We start from the raw sequence: 21,708 nt of genomic DNA, 5'->3' as shown, positions 1-21,708 counted from the left end.
AGCAATGGCATGTGATCTGCAATGAAATCATTTATCTTTATGAGCTTTCTGAGCTACAGGAGAACTAACTGCCCAGGGCCACCTGAGCTTTCAAGATCTGGGCCCATTTACTTGATTACTTGTCATTTCAAGTTTTTAGGATTTTAAATGGTCTCCCTGTCGAGCAAAAACACTTAATGACACCTTAGAGGCACATGTACAGTTATATGTACTTATATAATCTAACAATTTCACTCTAGAGTGAAATCTGTTATACAGCAAGGCTGATTTATACCCTCCTTTGGTGGGGGTTTATGAAGGTCTTCATGTATTAAAAAATAAATCTCTAGGGCAGTTTACCTAAAAGACTTCCCAACAAAGCTTAATGCAACATAATCTTTGTTATGCAGTTGAGAATAATTAAGTATTTGCAAATTTCTGTAATTAGGTCTTATTTAATACATGAGGACCCTGTTCTCTGCCTAAAACCCTTCATCACCTCATCAACAGAAACCACGCCAGGATGAACCAGGGTGTTCTGTGAGTGAAAAAGCAAATACTGGTCCTCCCTTCCCCCACTTTACAAAGTAAAGTCATTGGATAAAATTTTCTTTCCGTTCTCCTCTGCCACATTTGTCTTCATTCTTCAGCACCTGGAACCACCTTTCTGAGAGTAAGAATTTGCAAAGAATAAAGCAAATGAACATAGAGCAAATGAAGAGTAACAACACAACCACCAGCCCAGAAAGCCCCTGGCCCAGGCCTCCAGGGAGCTTCAGTCCTCCAGTGTGGCAAAGGTTCTCTATGTCCTGCCCTGCTCTTCCAGCTTCCTTTCCTGGCACTGTCTCCATGCCACCCTTACTGCCAGCTGCCCAATTGTTCTTTATGCACGTCTTACATACAATTTTTTATTCACATTTTACATACAATTTTAAGTATATGCAACTCCTGAAATTCACTCACCGACCCTAGAAATGATTGCATCCTATTAAGACCAATCCTCACAACAAATAACAGCATAAATGACATAAATAGCAACGTCTCTAAATTAACTGAACCTGTTCATCATTGTCCCTTACACGACGACGACCCTAACGCACAATACATGGACATACATGTATGGTTGTGGGCGGATTCCTACCGAAGTCTGGTTACAGCCTTTTATCAGACACTGCTTCTTCTAGCAGTCATGGTATTAAGGTAAAGAAAGCCTCCACACTCTTCTGCCTCTTCCTCATGACCAGTCATACACCATGGTGAAAATGTTGACCAAGATGTTGACCATGGCCTATAGCCCAGGAACAGAGCATCAGTGTATGTGTGAAATTCCCTGACTCCTTTCTGGAAAAAAAATTTTGATTTTTTTTTTTTTGTACAGTCTTTAGGTAATTTTAATTATCCTCATAATAAAAGCCATTGAATAGTATCTATGCTGTAGGTCCTTTATATAGTATTATTTCATGCAATCCTTGCAGCAATCCTATGAGGTTATTATCTGTATTTTACAGATGAGTAAACTGAATCCCGGAGTTACTCATTACCATTCCTAAAGTCATAGGGCCAGTAGGAATTAGAAGAGCGTGTGTGTCTTAACAAGGGAATTTGAACCTTTATCTGTTGGGAATTTTATTCTCCACCTGCTCCCCACCCCCACAGGCAACTTTCTATATGGTAGAAAAATACAGAACACGTCGGGGAGGGGTTGGTTACGGGGGTCTTGGGTGTGTCACGAGCAGACTCCGCCCCGGGCAGGTGTCAGCACCCCGGGTCCCGCGAGCCCCCTCCCCTCCCCACCCCACCCCTCCCAGATGGCGCTGGGGATGTAGGCGCGTCAGCACCGTGTGGGGACACGAGCCGGCGAGCGGCCCCGGAGACCGACGGCCGGGGCTCTGCTCACTCTCCTCTCTTCCTTCCCGGGAAAAGCTCCCCGAGGCCTCGAAAGCCCTCGAATGGCCCACGCGGCACTGGAGCCCCAGGGCGGGAGGGAGGCGACGCTGTGCCCGGGGTCCGCCGCCGGCGCGCGCGCTCACCAGCTCGGCGCGCAGCCCGGCCAGGGCGGTCCCGACGTGCTCGGTGCCCGGAGGGTCCCGCGGCGCCTCGGCCTCCGCCTCCGGCCCCGCCTCCGCTCGAGGGCGCCCGGAGCTCCCGCGCGGCACGGTCCGCGGCCAGGCGCGCGCCTGCCGTCGCCTGAGGTCTTCCAGCCGCGGGCCGGCGGCGTGGGCCTCCTCCTGGCGGTTCACGCTCTTGCTGCCCCCGGGGGAGCCGCGCGCGGGACGGGGGGCGGGGGGCCACGGCCCGTCACTGCCTGGGACCCCCGGGGGTCCGGGGGCCGTTGCCCGTCCGCGGCGGTGGGAGTCCTCGGGGCCCATCTCGGAGACGCCGGCTCCCATTCCAGGCACGTACGCTGGCCGTTGCCTTCCAAGAGCGAGAGTTAGAGCGGGGGAGGGAGGGCGGGGACGGGGGGAGCCGACAGGACCGGTGGGACCCCTGCCAAGTGGGACGCCGCTGGGGCCAGCCTCTCGCAAGGCGCTCCACTCCGCCCAGCCTCATGTGGGGCCTTCTTCCCATCCTTAGCAACAACCGAAGGAGCGGGCCCCCTTGACTCCGAGGAAAGATTTGCCCCGGATCACTTTTCTTGCTCCTTGGAGTGCTCCAAAGGAAGACTTGTGTCTATCCAGGTAGGTGGAAGTTGAGGTACACTTGGAAAGTTTGAGACCAAAGGTAGAATATTTTGTTGCAAAGGCTGCCCCGGTTGCCCTGATTATTTAATACTCTCTTCCTTTAAGATCTTTTTTTTTTCTGGCTTTCTTCTGGGTTAGGCACTGTGCCAGGCGTTGGGGATTTAAAGTCTAATTAGGCTCCTTACCTCTCTACAGGTGTTGCTCACAGTCAAGTGGGAGAAGCTTGTCTCTCTAAGCTAGAGAGAATCGTCTTTCCCCGTGCCCAGCGGTGCAGAAAGCATTCTGATAGTCAGAAACTCTGTGCTGCTTTTTATATTTGACTCCTTTCTGCCACTTTCGCGTTTACGAAGGGGTTAAAAATTCTCTTTTTTGTCTTGTAAAAGTGTGTTGTCTTATAATTCCCAATTCGGTGTAATCATCTGCCACTATTTCTTATATATCCTCTTTCTGTAAGTATAATCAGCTGCAGCTTCTTGATCTAACGGAGAATTTCTAAAAGGAATAAACAAATAAAACTTTTGTGTTTTCATGAATACAGTTCCCTACCCCTCCAAAAGGTGGCATAGATGTATCCACAATACTCCTATCTTAGTTACTCCTTTGTTTAGTAAAGAACTACGAGTCCCCTGCAACATTCTAGGTCCATGATAGGCATTGAAGGCAATAAGGACTAATTTTTATCAGAGCCTACTATGTGCCAGGTACTTCTCTTTCTTTACTTTTTTTAAAGATTGATTTATTAGAAGAGAGAGCAAGAGTGGGGGGGGGGGGGGCAAAGAGAGAAGTAGACTCCCCACTGAGCACAAAGCCTGTTGTGGGGCTCATTCTACAACCCTGAGATGACCTGAGCTGAAGTCAAGAGTAGTCCTTAACTCCTTGAGCCACCCAGGCACCCTGGCACTTTTCTTGTGATACTCATTTGATATTCACAACATTCTGTGAGGTAAGTACTATTCATTTCTGCATTTTACAGATGAGGCCAACTTAGGCAGAGGTTAAGCCATATGGCAAAGATCACAACACTGGTTAAGTGATCTAGTAAAGAGTTGCACCTAGGAAGTCTGGTTTGTGCAATAAACCACAGGAACACACCTAGGTATACACTACCTCTTCAAGAATCGAAAGTAGTTGCTCAATTTACATGTTGTGTGAGTGTTCAAACTCCCTATGCTCATAAAATTCAGCTCTACTAAAATGGCATAAGACTTGACTAGATAAGAAGGAATTCAGATTACCAGGCCTCTGTAGCTAACTTGCCTAATTCAACACTTTATATAATAGTTTACAACCTGAGCACAATCAAATGTGTATCATTATATACATTGTTTCATAAAGATTCTCTAGAAACACTTGAAGATTGGTTCTACTGGTGAAAATTATAAAAATCCATAAAATCTACAAGGAACCAACAGAGTATATAAATCTGGGAGCTTTTTTTGTTTGTTTGTTTGGGGTTTTTTGGTGATAGGGATTTCAAAATAAGCACGAGTCAATGTGCAGTATAAATGTTTAAAATGAGTCTTCTGCCATGATTTTTCACTTCTAGATTATTTATTTCAACAAGAACTTCTGTTAAGTTTGATTTAATTCAACAGTGAATGGGACCTATTCAGTGTCAAGCATTATACCATGTGAGGACAATAAAAAGGGTGAATAAGAAACAGTTTTTGCCCTCCAGAAGCTTAGTAAATTTATTCATTCATTCATTCAGCAATATTTATTTAATGTCTTCTTATATACCAAGTATGCTCAGGCTACAAAGGTAAACCAGAAAGACAAAATGGTGTTTTAAAATAGGCTGGTGTTACCAAAAATTAGTAATTTTCTTCCATAGATTGATTTTTTTCAGCTATAGTGCATCTTGAATTTTACATTTTTTTTTATAGAAATAAATTGAAGCATTGGTAAATTAGAGTGACTATAACATGTAGAGACATTTGAGTTAGGAAATGTACTTATCCATTGCTTTATAACAAAGTATCCCAAAATTTCTTGGCTTAAAACAACAATAAATGTTTATTATCTCTCACATTTTCTGTGAGCAAGAGTTTGAGAACAGCTAAGGTTATGACCTAGAACTTTCATAACATGGTAGTCAAATGTCACCAAAACTATGGTCCTCCGAAGCTGGATGTGATTGGAGCTGGAGGATCTACCTAGGTGTATCACTCACATTGTGGGCACTGGTGTTGGTGGTGGGCAGGAGACCTCAGTTCCTCTCCTTGGGAACTCTTTACCAGAACAGCTTGAGTGTCTACATGGTATAATGCCCACCCTCCCTTAGAACAGACAGAGCGGCAGATCAAGAGAAATCCAGATGAAGTCTCTTTATATGTATTCTAAACCACATTTTTATGACCTACTCTTAGACGTCACACAGCTTCACTTCTACCATATTCTGTTTATTAGAATCAAGTCTTAGTCTGGACTACATTCAAATGGAGGGGAATTAGGGTCCACCTTTTGAAGTATAGAATCTCAAAAACTTTGCAGATATATTTTACTTCCATGGGAATACTATGATATGTTACTTATGTGCAAACAATGATTCAAACAACTGCTAATTTCCTATTAGAAAAACTGAAAGCCAGGAGATACTAGGACAATATTTTTTAGATTCAGAAAGGAAAAATTTAACAGATATTTGTATATCTGGTAAAAATATCTTTCAAAGGCAAAATAAACATGCATTGATATAGCAGAAATTAAGAAAGTTTGTTATCAGCCTACTGGCATAACTAGAAATATTGAGGGAAACACCATAGGCTGAGGTAAAACAACAAGAGAGGAAAACTTAGATGTTTAGAAAGGAATGAGGGTTATAAGAAATTGTAAATGTCAGATATGTATATATTATATATTATATATATGCATATATATATATATATATATGATTCTCATTCCTCTTTAAAAAAAAAATGACTTTTAAGTAATCTCTATACCAACGTGGGGCTCAAACTCCTAACCCTGAGATCAAGAGTCACATGTTCCACCAATTGAGCCGGGCAGTTATGGAAACAGTCAAAGTGTCCATTGATTGATGAATGGATAAAGAAGATGCGGTCTATATACACAATGGAGTATTACACAGCCATAAAAAGGAATGAAATCTTGGACACCTGGGTGGCTTGGTCAGTTAAGCATCTGCCTTTGGCTCTGGTTATGATCTCATAGTCCTAGGCTTGGGTCTCTCAATGGGCTCCCTGCTTGGTGGGGAGCCTGCTTCTCCCTCTCCCACTCACCCTGATTGTGCTCGCTCGCTCTCTGTCTCGCTCTCTGTCTAATAAATAAAATCTTTAAAAAAAATGAAATCTTGCCATTTGCAATTACATGGAGGGAGCTAGAGAGTATTATACTAAATGAAATAAATCAGTCACAGAAAGTCAAATACCATATGATTTCACTCATATGTGGAAGTTAAGAAAACAAAACAAATGAGCAAAGGGAAAATGATAGAGGGGCAAACCAAGAAACAGACTTAACTGTAGAGAACAAACTCATGGTTATGAGGAGTCTTGGGAATAAATGGAGTTATATGTTTTATGTAAAGCGATTTGGTCTTCACCCTAAGTGCACTGTAAAACATTAAAGGCATATATTTTAAGGCCTAGCACAGTTACTGAAAAATAGTGCAAAGAGATAAAGCTAAAAAAAAACTATAGAATTAGTGTTTATGTAGAAAAATCTGAAAAAAAAAATCAAAAAACCTCCTAGAACTAAGAAGCAGTTACATCAAGGCTGCAGAATGCAAGGTGAATATATACAAAAGTTAATCACTTTCCTATATACCAGTCATGAACAACTGTAATTTGAAATGTAAAGCACACATTGCCAGTTACCTTAGTACAAAAAAGAGAGAGAGAGAGAGAGAGAGAGAGAGTATATTTAGGTATAAAGCTATAGGTGCAAGATCTATATAGGGAAAACTAGAAAACTGCTGAAAAAATCAAAACTTAGCTAAATAAATGGAGAGATATTCCATGTTCATAGATAGGAATACTCAGTATTATCAAGATAACAGTTCTTCCCAATTTGGTCTATAGAGTCAGTGCAATCCCAAACAGCAAGTTAGTTTGTGGATATAAACAAACTGATTCTAAAGTTTATACAGAAATTCAAAATACCCAGAAAAGCCAACATAATATTAAGGAGAAGAGCATAATTTGAAGACTGACACTCCATCTATAAAACTTAAATATAAAGCTACAGTAATCAAGAGGGTGCGGTATTGGCAAAAGAATGGATATATAGGTCAGCATGACAAAATAGCCCAAAAATATACCCACGTAAATATAGGCAACTGGTCTTTGACAGAAGAGCAAAGGCAACATAATGGAGAAAAAAAACAGCGTTTTCAATAAATAGTGCGGGAACTGAACATCCATATGCCAAAAGAATGAATCTAGACAGATTTACACCCTTTTTTCACAAAAATCAACTCAAATGGATCATAAGCCTAAATGTAAAGTGCAAAATTATAACAGTTTTAGAAGATAAGACAAAAGAAATTTTAGATGATTTTGGATATGGTGATGACTTTAAAAAAAAAAATACCAAAGATGCAATCCATAAAAGAAATAATAACCCAAACTTTATGTCAAAGTTAAAAAATGTCCGCTTTATAAAACATACTGTCAAGAAAGTGGAAAGACAAACCACAAGCTGGGAATAAATACTTAGAAAAAAATATACCTGATAAAACACTTATCCAAAATATACAAATTACTCTTAAAACACAACAATAAAATAAACAACCTGTTAAGAAGTGGGTGAAAGATCTGGACACCTCACCAAAGGTACACAGAAAACAAGCATATGGAAAGATATTCATCATAAGTCATTTTGGAATTGCAAACTAGAACAATAATGAAATGTCACCACACAACAATGAAAATGGCCAAAATCTAAAACACTGACAAAACCAAATGCTGGCAAGGATATGGAACAATGGGACTCTCCTATATTGATGCTAGGAATGCAAAATGGTGTAGCCATCTTGAAAGATAGTTGGTAGTTTCTTACAAAACTAAGTGCACTCTTAGCCAATGATCCAGCAATCATGCTCCTTGGTATTTATATATCCACACAGAAAACTGAATACAAATGTCTATAGCAGCATTCTTCGTAATTGCCAAAATTTGGAAACAACCATAACATCCTTCAGTAGGTGGGTGGATACACTGTGGCACATCCAAGCAATGGAATATTATTCAGCTGAAAAGATATGAGTTATGAAGCCATGAAAAGACATAAAGGAACCTTAAATGCATACTGCTACCTGAAAGAAGCCAGTCTAAAATGGGTGTATACTGTTATAATTCCAATTATATGACTTCCTGGAAAAGGAAAAATTGTGTAGACAGTGAAAAGATCAGCAGTTGCCAGGAGTTAGCGGGGAGGGATGAATAGGCAGAGCACAGGATGTTTAGGGCAGTGAAACTATTCTGTATGATACTTCAGTGGTAGATGCATGTCATTATACGTTTGTCAAAACTCAAAGAATATATAACACCGAGGGTGAACCCTAATGTAAACCATGGACTTTGGATGGTAATGATATCAATATAGGTTCATCAGTTGTAACAAATGTATCACTCTGGTGTAAGATGTTAAAGGTGGGGTGTTTATGTAGGTGGGGAGAGACAGGGGTCCTGGAAACTCCCTGTACTTACAGCTTAATTTTTCAGTGAGCCTAAAACTGCTCTAAAAATGAAGTATATTTTTAAAAAGCCAGTAGGAAACTAAAATGTTCTTCTAAAAACATTAATCCAAAATGAGACAAGAAAGGGGGTACAGAGGATCAAAACACCAAGGAGACAAACATAAAATAACTAGTAGAATGGTAGATCTAAATTAGATCATATCAAAATAACATTAAATAGGGTCGCTTGGGTGGCTCAGTGGGTTAAGCCTTGGGCTCAGGTCATGATCTTGGGGTCTTGGGATTGAGTCCCACATCAGGCTCTCTGCTCAGCAGGGAGCCTGCTTCCCCATTTCCCTCTTCCTGCTGCTCTGCCTACATGTGATCTCTCTCTCTCTCTCTCTGTGTCAAATAAATCTTTTTTAAAAAAATATTAAACATTAATGTACTAAGTTTTCCAACGAAAAAATAGAGATCTTCAAATAGATTAAACAAAACCAGGAACCAAATATATTCTTCCTAAAAAAGATCCACATTAGATACAAAGACACAGCTTCTGTGCCTTGTAAATACAGAGCAATGTGAACTAGATTTATCTTCTATTCTGAAACAAACAAGAAACAAAGTATATGATAGAACAGACTTTAAGACACTGGATAGAAAGCGATGAAGGGCAGTGGTTTCTGAAGGAATGTTTTTCCCAACATCCTTCTCAGCCTTGCTTACTGATTCCTCTCATCCTCGAATTTTTAATACTTAGAATACCTGTCTTGTTCTATGGCTTTTATTACTATCTATATGGTATACTGACATTTCAAAATTTCTTCTGGTCCAATCTCTCTTCTAACTCGGATTTTCAGCTTACTATATCTCATTCTTAAATCTTGATTCCCCACATCCCTTATTATATTCTAGTTTCAGTCCCACCCACCCCAACGGAATGGAAATTCCATTCTGGCAGCTACCCAGACTACAGAATTTGGAATCACCCACTCTTTGCTTCTCCGTCTTTCACTCTAAATGCAATTCATCAGTATGCCTCTAATTTGTGATATATCCAGATTCAAAGAACATCCAATTCCTACCATTCTAGACTAATCTTCGCACTCCCTTTTATCTCGACTATTGGCATAGGGTCCTACCAGATATCCCTCCTGCATAATCCCCCTATTTTCCTTCCCTACCTTGCTCTCCTTGAAGCAGATCATGTCACGTCTTCATTCAAAATCTCCAATGTGTTCCCATCTTAGAATAAAGTCCAATGTTCTGCCATAGCCTACAAGTTTCTTCCTAATTCACTGCATATGGAATTTCTTCCATTTCTCTGATCTCAACTCCTTCTTCCCTTTCCTTCCCTTCCTCCACCCCAGCCACCTTGTCTCTATGCTGTTCTCATCTCAGGGCTTTCGGATTTGTTCCTTTTGCCTAGATTCTCTAGATGGCTAGTTCCCCGTGTTCAGGTCTCTGCTCAAGTGTTGCCTCATCAGAGAGGCCTCCCTCATCTAATGTACACCCAGCTCTGTTTCTGTCATTCTCTTTATATTTATCCTGCTTTTTATTTCTTAACATACCAATTGTTGCATATTTGTTTGTTTCCTATCCTATTGTTTATTTTCTCCTAATAGAACATAATCTCCATGAGAACAGACACTTTCTTGTTAATTACTATATCCCCAATGCCTAAAGTGATGTCTAGCACTTAGTAGGTACCACATAGAATTTTGTTAAGTTAATGAAAAGAAGAGCAGGAAAGAGAAAGAAGGCAGAGGAACAATGGGAAAGGAAGAAGGGATAACAGAGAAGGAGGAAAGAGCTGACCAGGCAAGCACCTAAAACAAACATGAAATGTCATATAGGTTGAGGCAGTTCTCCACAGTGACTCCAAAGTGGTAAGTCAGGCTTGCTTGAAAAGAGTACAGAATCCTCTAATGAAAAAAAAAAAAAAGAAGAAGAAGAAGAAAAAAGAAAAAGAACTGTCCTTTGTAGCATATTTTATCAATGCATTTATACAAAGCGGATCACATCGTTCATTGACAGGACATGACATCAGCCCCAAATACAACAAGCTATCTATCAGTCCCTGAGACCAGCAGTCTCGCCAACTTTCTGAAACCGTGTCAGATCTGGAATCATGTGGTCTCTATGTCCCTTTCTCCCTTTCTTTTCTTATGTACAATGTCTGGATCTTCATCACCTTTCCATCGTCTCTAGAAACTAGCACAATGCTGGCATAAAACAAATACTTAACAAATACTGATAAAACTAGTTAATTGATACAGTGGGGGAGAAGGCAGTTAACATTCGTAGAGCATCTCTTCAACATTAGATAGATGTTGACATAGATACAAGTACAGAGTCAGATGTATATTTGGACATAGATATAGCATAGGCACAGATATGGCATAGATAGACATTGGTATACAACTTATTTAATCATCACAAAAACTCTGCATTCGATTTGTTTTGTTTTCAGATGGGAACCTGAGTTTCAACGAAGGTAAGAGATTTGCTAAGGTCATATAGTAGGCAGGGAAACAGCTGAGATAGGATTTGACACCAGATCTATGTGGCTCCAAGGGTTACAGTCTTTCCCTTATAGCACATCAAGCAATATACAGTTGCAGAATTCTTAAAACTCAGCTAAAGGGGATTAAAACTAAAAATTTTGTTTATTCCAGTTACCTAGACCAGATCTTTCCTAGCCCGAGTGCCATTCTGTTTCCACCCTTTCCTTTCACAAGGCTATGTTCTCATAGTCTTTTCAGCACCAGGAGATTGAATACACAGATGCTACTCCTGTTTCATGTAGAACATCAGTCAAATAAAAGCCTTAAATTCCTTATGCAAAGGCATAGTCTCTCTAAATCCCCTTATATACATTCATCAGTTAATATTTACCTTCATCGCAACTCATTCTACCTTTTTTCCTGCCTGTTCATCTTTCCTTAGGAAACCTGACTCCTAGTTCTTTTATGTGTTTTTTAGCTGTGCCCTGGGAACCTTAGATCTGCCTCCACTTCTTTGTTTTCTCTTCAACCATCCACTGACAATTACTCTTTTGAGCAATGGACACTGACTGTTCCCACTGCAACAGAATGTCCCTGAGTGCTCTGTGCAAAACGAAAGAAATACTTCTATGGGGTTCAGAGAGAGGAGATTCTCCTTATAAACCTTAAAACAAATACTTGTAATTTTTCAGTGAACAGTGTACTGTCTTGAGTCATTAAAAAGCCTGTGGAGGAATGTGGTCATCTTGTCTTCTGGCTAACAAATGACAGGGAAACATTCCTTATTGGTTGCGGAATGTCCAAACTCTCTAGTCATTGTCTCTCTAGCTCAATTTCCCAGAACTCTGTAGTCACAATTCTAGTTTCAAATCCCAGTTTCACTTGTTGCTGGCCATGTGACTTTGTGTCAGCTGTCCGGCTCCAAGGGTTTGTTCACAAGTAAAATGGGAGTAGTCTTCCTCACTTGGTTGCTGAGTAGATTAGCTAAAGCACCCAAGCGCACTGAACCAAGTAGGGCCTTCATCAATCTGATTCTAACATCTCACATAAGGGAGGTGATTGAGGTTCTTGACATAGGGATATATTTCTGTACTTTGCATCAGTGAATATCGCAATACTACATAATCTAAAAATCCAGGAGAACAGGTGCTAAGATTGCAAGGGCAACGGAATCAGCTCTGCGCTACGGCAGTGAAATCAAGCTTCACGAGGCCCATCCAGTGGGTTGGCTGATGATTTTAAATTGTCAGTGGTCATCTGGGACCCATTTAATCATCTCAGTCCCATCACATCTTCTAAGCGTATTTGGTGAGTTGTGTTATTGTTAAAGGATTCTCTTTCTTTTGTGGTAAGAAGATTGTATTTCTCCACTCTACCGACCTCTCCAGCTTGGCCTGAACCTGCTTAAGCCAGTAGTGAAGAGAAAGGACATATGTGGTTTCCCACTGACCTCTTCAGATGCCATCACACAGTCTGCCTTTTCTTTTCCATCACTGTCCCAAGGCAGGCAGTTCCTTCACCGTGGGTCCTGAAACAAAGATATCATCATGCAGAGAGGAAGCTGGCCTGTCCTGAGTATATAGTTTGAGTAGTAAATATATGTAGTGATTCAACGAGGCTAGTGTGTTTGTTTTCTGGAAAGCCCTGATAATCAGATTCTCCTTTTCATTTATTTCCTTTTCCGAAGTGTACAAAAGTAAGCATCCAGGGGACTGAGTTCTGGTAAATAGAAGTTTTACTGGATAATTGCTAAAGAGGTGTACAGAAGCCTATTTGCCCCAAATGAGAAAAATCTACTTGCTAAAAGGTGCAAATAATATCTAGTATCTCTCTAAATACTTTTGCTCCTTTGTTAGATGTTTTTAAATGACTTATGAAAGTCATCTATGAAATATACATAAGAGTAACTGGGTTTTATTGACAGAATATGTAAAAGCTCATATACAGGATACTGTATAGACTGTCAGTTTGTAGTCTGAGAAGAATATCACAACTCCATTTCTACCACGAGTAAAAAGGGTATGTTTCTTTTAATATAGCTTTGACTGTTTATCTTGTCTTTGTGCTCTGAATCTTGAAGACATTTCAATTACAGTCTTAAGATTCAACTAAACATGACACCAGAAAAGCGTAGAAACTAGAAAACTTACGGGAATTTTCTGTAGGACCTTTTATGTACTGTGACATTCAAGACTTTTGAGACATAGAATAAATGTCAAATTTGTCCAAACAACTTTAATAAATATATTTATATTTTAGCATAAGATACACAAGTTCACTGTTTTCTTTGGCAATGTCAATTCTAAGAATCGTTATAAGTACTTAAGAAGCAGTATCTGCTGGAAGACATTACTACCTTCTTAAACTTTCTTTTCAGTAAAAATCAAAATATCCAATCAGCATACATTTGTTGAACTGTACTTAGTGGAATGCACTGATGGAGACCACCCAAGCAAGGAAGTAAGTTAACAAATGCATTCCTTTTGTGACTGATGACACAATTTAAATTGAAATGGTGGTAATTGCCAGAAACAGTTTTAGCACCTGAAATAGGCAGCCTTTAAATTGGTCCCTTGTGGGGCACCTGGGTGGCTCAGTGGGTTAAGCCTCTGCCTCAGGGTCCTGGGATCAAGCCCTGCATCAGGCTCTCTGCTCAGCGGGAAGCCTGCTTCCCCTTCTCTCCCTTCCTGCCTCTCTGTCTACTTGTGATCTCTCTCTCTCTAATAAATAAATAAAACCTTAAAAAAAAAATAAAGTGGTCCCTTGGAATGGGATGTCATTTCTAAGATAATGTTACGGAAAGACTGAATTTCATCTTGCTGACTCCTTTCTTGCTTCTTCTGGAGAAAGCCAGCTGTTGTGCTGTGAACTGACCAGTGAGGAGGCCCATGTGGCAAAGAATAGTGGAAGGCCCCTGCTAGCAGCCACTGAGGAACGAAAGCCCTCAAGTGAACAGCCATATGGAACCAAATTTTGGCACAACCATGTAAAAGAGCTTGAATGTGAATCGTCCCTCAGTCAAGCCTTCAAATGACATTGCAGCCCACCCAACACCTTGATTGCATCCTTAAGAGAGACTACTAGATCACTGAACACAGACATTTTCAGATAATAAATATTTATTTTAAGTTCATAAGTTTTATTTTAACTTTTTTAAACAGCATATGAACTCTATTTTATTTATATATATTTTTTAAATTTTATTTTATTTTTTCAGTGATCCAAGATTCATTGTTTATGCACCACACTGAGTGCTCCATGCAATCCGTGCCCTCCTTAATACCCACCATCAGGCTCACCCAACCCCCACCCTCCTCCCCTCCAAAACCCTTCAACAGATGAATGAAGGACATCTCAGCTCCTTTCCACGGTTTGGCTATTGTGCACATTGCTGCTATGAACACTGGGGTGCATATGGCCCTTCTTTTCACTACATCTAGTGCAATTGCAGGGCTGTAGAGTAGCTTTATTTTAAAAATGTTCATCCTCATTATCTATCAGGGAAATTCAAATCAAAACCACATTGAGATACCACCTTACACCAATTAGAATGGCCAAATTAACAAGACAGAAAACAAATGTTGAAGAGGATGTGGAGAAAGGGGAACCCTCTTACACTGTTGGTGGGAATGCAAGTTGGTGCAGCCACTTTGGAAAACAGTGTGGAGATTCCTTAAGATATTTAAACTTTTTTTATTAAAAAAAACTTTATTGAGACGTGATTGACATGCAAAAAGCTGAACATATTTAATGTATACACCTCGATGAGTTTGGACTTAAGGATACACCCATGAGACATTCACCACAATCTATGCCATAAACATATACATGACCTCTCAAAATTTACTCCTTTCCTCTTTTATTATTATCATTATCATCATCATTATTATTTATGATAAGAACACTTAACATAAGATCTACTCTTTTAGCAAAATTTAAAGTGAATCATGCAAGATTGTTAACTATAAACTCTATGCTATAGATCTTAAAGACTTACTCATCTTATATAACTGAAACTTTATATACTTTAATACCTCCTCATTACCTCCTCCTCCAGCCCCAGAAAACCACCATTCTAATCTCAATTTTTATGAATTTGACTATTTTAGATTTAGGTAGAATATGTCCTTCTGTTTCTGGTTTACTTCACTTCGCATGATGTCCTCTAGGTTCATCTGTCTTGTCACAAATGGCAGAATTTTCCTCTCATGGCTGAATAATATTACAGTGACTGTGTGTGTGTGTGTGTGTGTGTGTGTGTGTACTACATTTTCTTTATTAATGGACATAAAGTTTGCTCCCATGTTTTAGCTATTATGGAAAATGCTGCTGTGAACATGGAGTGCATATACCACTTTGAGATCCTATTTTAAATGCCTTTGCATATATACCCAGAAGTGGGATTGCTGGATCCCATGGTAGTTCTATTTTTGAGGAACCTCCAATTTTTACATAATGGCTTTAACAATTTACATGGCCACCAATAGTTCAATGGTTCCCCTTTTTCAATGTTCTTGCTAACACTTGTTATCTTTGTTTAGTTTTGTTTAGATAATAGCCATTCTAACAGGTGTGAAGTGATATCTCATTGTGGTTTTAGTTTGTATTTTCCTGATGATTGGTGATGTTGAGCACCTTTTCATATATTTGGTCATTTGAATGTTGTCTTAAAAGAAATGTCTATTCAGTTCCTTTGTTTATTTTTAATTAGGCTATTTGGGTTTTTGCTACTGATTTGTAAGTTCCTTGTATTTTTTCAATATTAATCCTTTATGAGATGTATAGTTTGCAAATATTTTCTCCGATTCCGTAGGTTTTTACATACCATCTTTACACACTGTTGATTGTTTTCTTTGCTGTGTAGAAGCTTTTCACTTTGATGTAATATCACTTGTCTGTTTTTGGTTTTCTTGCTAGTGTTTCTGGTGTAATATCCAAGAAATCATTACCAAGACCAATGTCAAGAAGCTTTTCCCTATGTTTTCTTCTATAAGTTTTGTGGTTTCATGTCTAACACTGAAGTCTTTAATCTATTTTGAATTAATTCTTGTGTATGGTATCAGGGTCCAATTATGTTCTTTCACATGTGATCATCCAGTTTTCCCAAAACCATTTATTGAAGAAATTATCCTTTCTCCATTATGTATTCTTCACACCCTTGTTGAAGACAAGTTGATAATTATATACATGTTTATTTCTATCAAGGCTTTCTATCTATTCCATATATATATATATATATATATATATATATATATATATAATGCCAGCGCCATACTGCTTTGATTACTGTAACTTTATAATATGTTTCAGTATCAGAAAATATGATGCCTCCAGTTTTGTTGTTCTTGCTCAAAATTGCTTTGACTATTTTGGGTTTTCTGTGATTTCATATGAATGTTAGGAATTTTTTTCTTCTAAAAAATGCTATTGGGATTTTGGGGGGGTTGTGTGTTTTTTTAACTTTTTACTTAAATTTCAGTTAGCTAACATAGTGTAATAATAGTTTCAGGTGTACAATATAGTAATTCAACATTTCTGTACAACACCCTGTGCTCATCATAGCAAGTGCGCTCCTTAGTCCCCATCACCTGTTTAACCTATCCCCCCATCCCCTTCCATTCTGGTGACCATCAGTTTGTTCTCTATAGTCAAGAGTTTTTTCTTGTTTTGTCTTTGTCTCTCTCTCTTTCTCTCTTTTTGGTTGTTGTTGTTTCTTAAATTCATCAGTTTGTTCTCTGCAGTTAAGAGTCTTGATTTGCCTCCCTCTTTTTTCTTCCTTTGTTCATTTATTTCTTAAATTCCACATATGAGTAAAATCATATGGTATTTGTCTTTCTCTGACTTGTTTCACCCAACATAATAAACTCTAGCTCCATCCATGTCATTGCAAATAGAAAGATGACACGTTGGCTATTCAAGAGTGTGCTAATTTCTATGTGTTTGTGAATTTTATGTCTATAATATATACCACTCAGGTGTCTCATGATTTTCTCAATAACATTTTTTCTCTAGCTTACTTTATTGTAAGGATACACTCTGTTATACATAAAACATACAATATATGTGTTAGTTGACTAGTTAACAGTTAGTTGACTATGTTATCTGGTCAATAATAGACTAAGAGTAGTTAAGTTTTGGGGGAGGGGGTCAAAGTTATATGCAGATTTTCAACTGTGCAAGGCATTTGTATCCCTAACACTCATGTTGTTCAAGGGTCAACTATAGTATATTTAAGTATCAATAATTTTTCTTCTCTTTTTTTGGTGACAATTCAAATGCTGATTTAGGTGCTACAGTGTGCCAAGAGTTCAAAGGGTATATAAACATGTATGGCTCTAGTCCCTGCTCTAAAGGATTTCAGAGTCTAGTGATGAAGGTAGACATGTTAACAACTCACAGTTTACATCCAGTGTTCTACAGTCTGAGTTCATCAACCTCTTTCTGAAGATATCATTATACCATCTTCTTTGTCACTGTCACGCACTGGCTTTTAGGCTATTTCTCCACATTCATTGCAGACTTTGGCTCTTGGCCCACTGATATTTTCTTGTCTGTTTGTAGTGCCCTTGAGTAATTGTAAATCCCACTTCATATTTCATTCACAGTCAGTCCTCCACTCTGCAAAATGGTAAGTAAATTGAGGTTAAGAAGTGTGTTTATTTTATTCACAAGAACACAGAACACTTTCATTGGCATATACAAGGTGGCCATCAGTTGCCAATTTAATTAAACTGAGTGGAATCGTTGATTTTCCCTATTTCCCTGATGCGCATCCCTGGCATTTGTTTTACTTCACATAACCTGCTAGGAATTTATTATCACTCAGAATGATACCTTTAAAAGCCTGAATTCTGAATTTACTGAATTTATGGAATTTACTCAGTCCATATCCTTCTTTCTTTTTTTTTTTTTTTTATTTCCAGCATAACAGTATTCATTATTTTTGCACCACACCCCGTGCTACATGCAATCCGTGCCCTCTATAATACCCACCACCTGGTACCACAACCTCCCATCCCCCGTCCCTTCAAAACCCTCAGATTGTTTTTCAGAGTCCATAGTCTCTCATGGTTCACCTCCCCTTCCAATTTCCCCCAACTCCCTTCTCCACTCTAAGTCCCCATGTCCTCCATGCTATTTGTTATGCTCCACAAATAAGTGAAACCATATGATAATTGACTCTCTCTGCTTGACTTATTTCACTCAGCATAATCTCTTCCAGTCCCGTCCATGTTGCTACAAAAGTTGGGTATTCATCCTTTCTGATGGAGGCATAATACTCTATCCCCAGGGGTACAGGTCTGTGAATCACCAGGTTTACACACTTCACAGCACTCACCAAAGCACATACCCTCCCCAATGTCCATAATCCCACCCCTTTCTCCCAAACCCCCTCCCCCCAGCAACCCTCAGTTTGTTTTGTGAGATTAAAAGTCACTTATGGTTTGTCTCCCTCCCAATCCCATCTTGTTTCATTTATTCTTCTCCTACCCACTTAAGCCCCCATGTTGTATCACCACTTCCTCATATCAGGGAGATCATATGATAGTTGTCTTTCTCTGCTTGACTTATTTCGCTAAGCATGATACGCTCTAGTTCCATCCATGTTGTCGCAAATGGCAAGATTTCATTTCTTTTGATGGCATATCCTTCTTTCTATCCATCATTTACCCTACCTCTCAATTCAAGAGAAATCAATGTTTGAAATCAAGGAAGTCCCACTTTCATATTTCTCCTTTCCCAGCCAGAACTTCCTCTAATTCATATCAGCACCATCTATTCTATTGTTCCATACTTCTGGCCTTCTGCCAACCCTATCTAGTCAATCTCAACCCTAATTTTATCTATTTGTCCACTGTCTTCACTTCTGTTCCCAAGCAGTCAAGTACTACCATATGCCCATGTTCATCACAAGTACATGATTCCCGACCTCAGCTGTCTTTTCAATATTGCTCAACTCACTCAATTTTGGCCATCTCAAATCCCTTACAAAAACTCTTCCGGGCTCTGAACACCAGTCACCTTCTCTTTGTGCCTGCATTCCATCATTCTACATATAAACTATTTTTTTTTTTACTTCACTGAGACAGTAGTTGACAACCTTCAAGACACATAGCACTTACTTCATGCTAGCTACTATTCCAAGCACTTTACTTTCAATCTTCACACCAGCCCTGTGTCTTAAGTACCAAGGTTAACAATGTTTTACAGATATAAAGAATAAGGCACAAGGAAAATCAGAGAGTAAAAAGTTATACCCAGTCTGTGCTCTCAGCCATTGGACTGTCTTGTCAATTAACTAATAAAGGGCAGGTGGGACACTTTCAGTTTGTCATTCTTTCATGTACAAACATCAATACCTTAACCTATTATTCTGCTTTTACCAAAAAGGGGAAAAGTTAAATAGGGGGAAAAAGGGGGTAAAACTTAAAAGAGATTAGAATACTTGTGTTTTTGAACAACAACAAAAAAAAAAAAACAGAAAAATGGGTGACATTCTAACTAATGAAAGGCTATAACATAATGGAAGATAAGTAATAGAGTCAAAGTCAAAAACAGGAGTTGCAAGAGAAAAATGAAGCAAATACCATAAAAAGAAATATGCTTATGGATATTCTTTGCAGCTCCATTTTCCATAGCAAAAATTATAAACTTATAATGAATGTGGTAGAAATTGCTTAATTAAATACCCTCAACCTTCATTCTCCCCTTCTTCCTTAGTGAAAAAACCCTGATTGGTGGAGGTGTCCACGTGACCCCCTAAATACTACATTTCTCTTAAGTCCTTGTAGAAAGGGATGGCTGTGTGATAATATTTGAACAATGATATACCAGCAGAAATTGTTATAGAAACTTGTATAAGAGTTTTGTTTTTTTTTTAAATGGACTGACTTCCTGGCGTATAACTTCTGTTACTTGCCGTCCACTTCTTCTTCCTGCCTATAATAAAGGTCTGATTGCTAGAGCTCCAACAGATATTTTGGGACCATGATGTTCCTTTGGGGATGGGAGCCACACTCAGTATCAGAACACTGAAAGCATTCTATTCCTAAAGACATGGGTCATCACCTCTGCCCAGGACTGCTTAGCTCTTGCTATGAGAGAGATAAAATTTCTAGTGTTTCTGTAACAGGTTTTTTTTTTCTTTTTTGAGTCTCTGATACTAACAGCAGAAGTAATTCCTAAATAACACAATGGAGAGAAATATTTAATAAATTATAGTATTCCGATACAGTACGCTCAGAATTCCATAGACTTAAATTTTTAAAAGATAGATCTCTGTGCTGTCATGGTAAAAAGTATACAATATTATCAAAAGAGAAGTAATCTGTGGAATATGTGTCAGATGATATTTTTTTTAATAAATTATAAGTAGATGTGTTTTTATATGCATTTAAAAGGAAGTTTGAATAAATAAACACAAAACCATCAGCAGTGGTTCCTAGGGGGCTAGGAGCTGGAGTTACAAAGACAGGAGTCTTGTTCTTTAATTTGCATATCTCTTTATTTCAGTTTTAACAACAAATATGTGCTACATGTATTATAAAAATAATATGGATGAAGAAAAAGAGAGAGAAGTCAGTCAGAATCCTTTCTATTTTAACTCCCTGGGATTTCTTTACCAGCGATGTAGGAGGTAGCCTGTAACAAATGTTTGTGGAGTAGTTTAGACATATCAGTGCACCGCATCAAATAGCCTGAAAGTTCAGATTCATTGTTCTGACATTTAACTGATCATCGTTTCTCTTTGGAGTTTAAATACTATATATAGACATAAAATATAAATCTTTAAGCTTTTCATTATCCTGTATTTTTTTTCCTTGCTTCTTGAATGGGTCCCAAATTTACATCTCCTAAATAGATATGTTCCAGAATCTTGGCAGCAATATGCTGCAAGACCTCCTTTCCATTGAGTCACTCGCTCATCTTTGGCATAGATAACAATATAAACAATAGGAAAGGTTTACCTGACTTGGAAAACTCACCCAAAGTGCTGTGGGCTTGGTAGGATGTATGCAAATGATCCCTCTGTACTATTGGTAAATACAGGAAGCCAGCGGAAACCTTCAGATGCATAATGCCAAGCTCCATTGTTTAATTCAAAAACAGACACCTATAGTATTTATATGAGTTTATTTTTTTAAAGAATACCACATATACTGTATAAGTCTGTCTGCACAAGAACATTTTCATAATGCTCCTTCTCCATTTATCAGAAGGAGTTGGTGAACCCCAAGACCTGAGATCCTCTTCATAAACCTCTGACTAGAGAGGGAAACATAATTTCTTCATTTTCTTTATTATATTCTTTATAGAATCTATCCTGACAAGTAATAAGCAAATTCTACAACCCTAAACACATAAGAGTTTAACCAAAAAAAATTCCTTACACATTAAATTAAAATTAAATAGCATTAATATTAAATGTTAAACTTCATGTTAACATTAAGTTTCTAGTAGGAAAAAACAAGGCAACATTTAGCTACAACTTACCTAGCAATCCTCATATATCAACAGAACTAAGTGGGTTTTATTGGGAACACATAAGCGTTCTCCATTTCTCCATCAGGCAGAAAAAGACCATTTTCTTCCCCAGAAGACCACTTCCATCTGACCATATTGAGTTGATCAGAAAGAGAATCAGAATTTCTAAAAGAACTCTAATAGTCACTCTTTCCCCCCTTTTGAATGGGGAAATGAAGGGCATTTCTTCTTACCCTTGATTTACACATCCATATTACTTCTTATGGAATCCTTCTGTTGAAGGAAGACTTAAACAGAGTCTTAACCACATTGACCACTTCTGGCAAACACAGAATAAAAAAAGGCCTAAGAAATGGTGATGCATGTAACAGAGAAAAAGAGCCTGATATTTTAAATGGTCATGAAGGTAAGAAGA

The 21,708-nt window shown here is 38.6% G+C and overlaps 1 protein-coding gene across 1 annotated transcript in view; it reads left to right on the top strand.

Moving 5' to 3' along the window:
* Positions 1 to 1,098: 1,098 nt before the first annotated feature.
* Positions 1,099 to 21,708, top strand: part of LOC116574970 (translation initiation factor IF-2-like) — a 44,056-nt gene continuing 23,446 nt past the window's right edge. The window contains exons 1-5 of the mRNA XM_032316008.1: positions 1,099 to 1,179; positions 1,806 to 2,378; positions 2,554 to 2,657; positions 10,775 to 10,798; positions 11,947 to 12,116. Of these exons, the coding sequence (XP_032171899.1) occupies positions 1,099 to 1,179; positions 1,806 to 2,378; positions 2,554 to 2,657; positions 10,775 to 10,798; positions 11,947 to 12,116 (952 nt within the window). The remainder of the gene's footprint in view (positions 1,180 to 1,805; positions 2,379 to 2,553; positions 2,658 to 10,774; positions 10,799 to 11,946; positions 12,117 to 21,708) is intronic.

Source organism: Mustela erminea, chromosome 16 (assembly GCF_009829155.1).
Source record: "Mustela erminea isolate mMusErm1 chromosome 16, mMusErm1.Pri, whole genome shotgun sequence".
In the NCBI taxonomy this organism is placed as follows: domain Eukaryota; kingdom Metazoa; phylum Chordata; class Mammalia; order Carnivora; family Mustelidae; genus Mustela; species Mustela erminea.
The sequence above is the reverse complement of the archived record's forward strand: the minus strand, read 5'-3'. Positions and strand labels throughout refer to the sequence as shown.